This window comes from Euphorbia lathyris, chromosome 7 (genome assembly GCF_963576675.1).
Source record: "Euphorbia lathyris chromosome 7, ddEupLath1.1, whole genome shotgun sequence".
Taxonomy (NCBI): domain Eukaryota; kingdom Viridiplantae; phylum Streptophyta; class Magnoliopsida; order Malpighiales; family Euphorbiaceae; genus Euphorbia; species Euphorbia lathyris.
The window spans coordinates 12,775,157-12,779,113 of NC_088916.1; the positions used below are offsets into that span (position 1 = coordinate 12,775,157).

The following is a 3,957-nucleotide window of genomic DNA, read 5'->3' on the forward strand; positions in this document are numbered from 1 at the left end:
CTACAAAATCAATAAAAATATAAAAAAAAAATTAAAAAATTTATATCTTTGTATCGTTTTATTGCTTTTATTTTTTGTACTTATCTTAAAAAAATTGTTTTTTTCTTTGTCCAAGACCGTTGTTTTTATTTTCATTCCTTGTAACAGTCGTTAATCGCTTTCGTTTAGAATTCAAGTAATTTAGGCACACTTTATTTATTTATTTTATTTAATTACCATTTTACCCTTTGAGAATTAGCTTCTCTAGCACGTCTGTATTATTTTTACCATTTTTAATCCTGCACCTCGTGTATCAAGATTGAAAATTGAGATATTTCGAAAATATCGCCAACATATATTTATATAAAAATATCAATTAGTACTTTATATTCTTTCCATGATATGACATTGACATCCTACGAAACTTGTCTTTTCTATTTTATTACTCAAGAAGTGATAATGCTAATACAGAGATAGAACATGTGAGAAAGTACTATGTTTTATACCACAAAAAAAAAAAAAAAAGATAACGTTTTAGTTGTTTTATGGTGAAACCCTTTTTACATGGTAATGGCTTCACTTTATTATACTAATCTCCTCCTTTGTTTAGGGTTTTTTTAGATAAATTCATTTTTACTTTGTATTCTTTTGTTTTTATTGAATAAGTTTTTAATTGATATACTATAATAAATTTGATAGTTACCTTTTTATTTGTAATTTTCTTTTTCTTTCTACAGATAGTTGTACTCTGTCGTATCATGTTTTCCTTCATTAAAAAACAGAAGAGTTTTGTCTATTAAGTTAGACCTCGAGAAAAAAAAATTAAGAGGATGGAGTGTGTTTCTCGTTGTTATTGTGCCAAAAACAATTTCAAATATTGTCTACTATTATTCTACACTTAAATGATCTCAAAATTAAAATTTTGAAGAATTAAAGTTGATTAGAATATCACGAAAGTTTTTAAATTTTTCAGTTTTGAAGCCGTAACCCTAATTTTAATTTGAGGTTTTTGTTTTTAGCAAAGCTAAACTCATTCACATATACTTTAGTAACCACGTAAATTTGGTTATTAACCGTTAGATCTAGACTTATAAAACAAATACTACATGGTCATTTAAGGTTTATGTGATAAAATCGATATATATAAATATATATATATGATGAACTTGCATTTGTGATTATAATTTGCAATAGCAAAGCATGTTTCAGCTTTTGATACCATTCATCTTCTTATCATCATTTATTATTCTTTTCTTTCTCAAATTCCTGAAGTTCCGAGATAGAAAATCCACCAAACTTCCATTACCTCCAGGTCCAAAACCATGGCCTATTGTTGGCTGCTTGCCTGCAATGCTTATAAACAAGCCCGTCTTTCGATGGATTCACAATCTTATGAACGAATTAAACACCGAAATCGCTTGTATCCGTCTAGGAAATGTGCATGTAATAACCGTTACTTGTCCAATCATCAGCTGCCAATTCTTAAAACAACAAGATTCTATTTTTGCAACCAGACCTTTAGTAATGTCGTCTCAAATCGCGTCTAGCGGGTACTTGACAGCAGTACTCGCTCCGGATGCAGAGCAATGGAAGAAAATGAAGCAAATTCTTGTATCGGAAATGCTTTCTCCGTCGAAACAAAAGTTATTCTACGCGAAAAGGCTCGAAGAAGCTAATCATCTTGTTGGTTATGTGTACAACCAATGCTCGAAATGTGACCACGGTGGCTTGGTAAACATCCGATTTGTCTCGCAACATTATTGTGCGAATTTGATTCGGAATATATTGTTCAATAGGAGATCTTTTCCGGAAGGAAAGAATGATGGAGGACCTAGTTTTGAGGATGAAGAACATGTTGATGCGGTTTTCGCTATGCTCGCTCATATATATGCGTTTTCGGTGTCGGATTATTTGCCTTGCTTGGAAGGGCTTGACTTGGATTGCCATGGGAAAATTATGAAGGAAGCTAACAAGATTATGAAGAAATATCAAAATCCTTTAATTGAAGAAAGGTTTCGACAATGGAAGATTAGGGAAAACAAAGAAGTGGAGGACTTGCTTGATGTGTTTATTACACTAAAAGATCCTAATGGTGACCCTTTGCTATCCAAGGAAGAAATTCAAGCTCAAATAAGTGTAAGTATCTATGTTTCTTCTTTCGTTATATTTAGTGACGGATCCAGAAACAAATAAGTGACGGATAATTCCATCACATATTGCGTCTAGGATGCCAAATCCATTACAAAATAGAGTATAATTAGCGACGATCGTGATATATTTAGTGATGAAAATTTTCGATGATAAATCGAATTTTTTATTAATTCCAGGAAATAATGTTAGCCGTAGTCGACAATCCTTCAAATGCGATAGAATGGGCACTAGCGGAGATGATAAACCAGCCTGAAATTCAAGCAAAAGCCGTAGAAGAATTAGATAGAGTTGTTGGAAAAGAGAGATTGGTTGAAGAATCTGATTTCCCACAATTAAATTATATCAAGGCATGCGTAAGAGAAGCTTTTCGTCTCCACCCTGTAACTCCATTCAATCTTCCTCATGTTGCCATGACCGATACAATAGTTGGTAACTACTTCATTCCTAAAGGCAGCCACGTTCTTCTCAGTCGTATGGGCCTCGGGCGGAACTCTAAAGTCTGGGATGAACCCGAAAAGTTCAAGCCTGAGCGACATTTGAAGAATGAGGGATGTAGTCAAGTTACCTTATCGGAGCCTAATTTACGTTTTATCTCCTTCAGCACCGGAAAACGTAGATGTCCGGGAATAGAAATGGGAACGTCAATGACTGTGATGTTGTTTGCTAGGCTTCTACAAGGATTTAGCTGGACAACACCTTCTAACCAAACAAGCCTTGATCTCACTGAGTCTACCGATAGTCTTGCACTATCTAAGCCTTTGGTTGTATTAGCACTTCCTCCTTTACCACTATATCTTTACCATTATTAATTGATAAGTGTCTATTTTAGCAGTAAAATCCCCACTTTATTATTTATATGATTTGGTTACTATTTGGGATATTATGCTTGTTTTTGTGTTTTATACCTTCACGTGGACTAATGGAAAAAATGAGAGCATTTTGGTACTAATTTGAAGCTAATTTGGAAAAAAATAAAATCTGGAACTGTTTTAAAGATATAAAGTCGAACTGGAAGTTAATCTTGCCCATGGCCAAGACTAAGAAAAGGTGGAATTTGTAGAATTGCCAAAATGCACAGCTCACTTTCATGTAATTAGTAGGTCTCAGCATATATTTTGAACATGGTTAGCAGAGAAGATAGGATGTAATCCTCAATTCCTTTCTTTTAGGCATTAGTGGAAATGAAACCATTTTATCAGGGATTTTCTGTTGAAACACCTTTCCACATAATTTTGATTTGATAAAATTATTTAAGTAAATCTCATGATTAAGACAATTAAATTTAAGTGCTTTGATTTAATTGTACTAATGTGTTTGTTCAATGTTGAGTATATTAACTAATGAGAACAGGAACTAAAAGTAAGACAGAATGAAGTCAGCATAAACGAATCACACAGCACAAGCTGAGTGGAATACAACTCAGCATTAAGAAAAATCTTTTTCTGAACAACGCTTGAAGACGAAGCTGACTGAAGACGCTGAGTAGAATGTAACTCAGTCTCAGTTAAGGATAAAGATCAAAGGCAACGTCAATTAAGTCAAGACGAGTGTTCGTCAAGTCAGCGCGAATGATCCGTTTACTAAAAGACAAAGTCCGACAAAGGTCTGCACCAATTCAGAAGCCTCGGAATTACACCAAGAGACCTTTTCGAGATGCATGGATCACCTGGCGTCTGGCAAGAAGACAAACTTGGCGCTAGAAGACGAAACCTGGCGCAAGAAGACAAAATTGGCAAGCCTGGCATCTGCTAAATTCAGACGACAAGATTGGCCTGCAATTCTGGAAGCTGACCTATCAATGACGAAAGAAGGCTGTTTGAATTCAAT

General features: G+C 34.2%; 1 protein-coding gene across 1 annotated transcript; it reads left to right on the forward strand.

Moving 5' to 3' along the window:
- Positions 1–1,201: 1,201 nt before the first annotated feature.
- LOC136201041 (phenylalanine N-monooxygenase CYP79D16-like) lies at positions 1,202–2,965 on the forward strand. Its single transcript, XM_065991588.1, has 2 exons — positions 1,202–2,115; positions 2,307–2,965. The coding sequence occupies exons 1-2, from the start codon at positions 1,330–1,332 to the stop codon at positions 2,937–2,939; spliced, it is 1,419 nt and encodes a 472-aa protein (XP_065847660.1). The 5' UTR covers positions 1,202–1,329; the 3' UTR covers positions 2,940–2,965.
- The last annotated feature ends 992 nt before the right edge of the window (positions 2,966–3,957 follow it).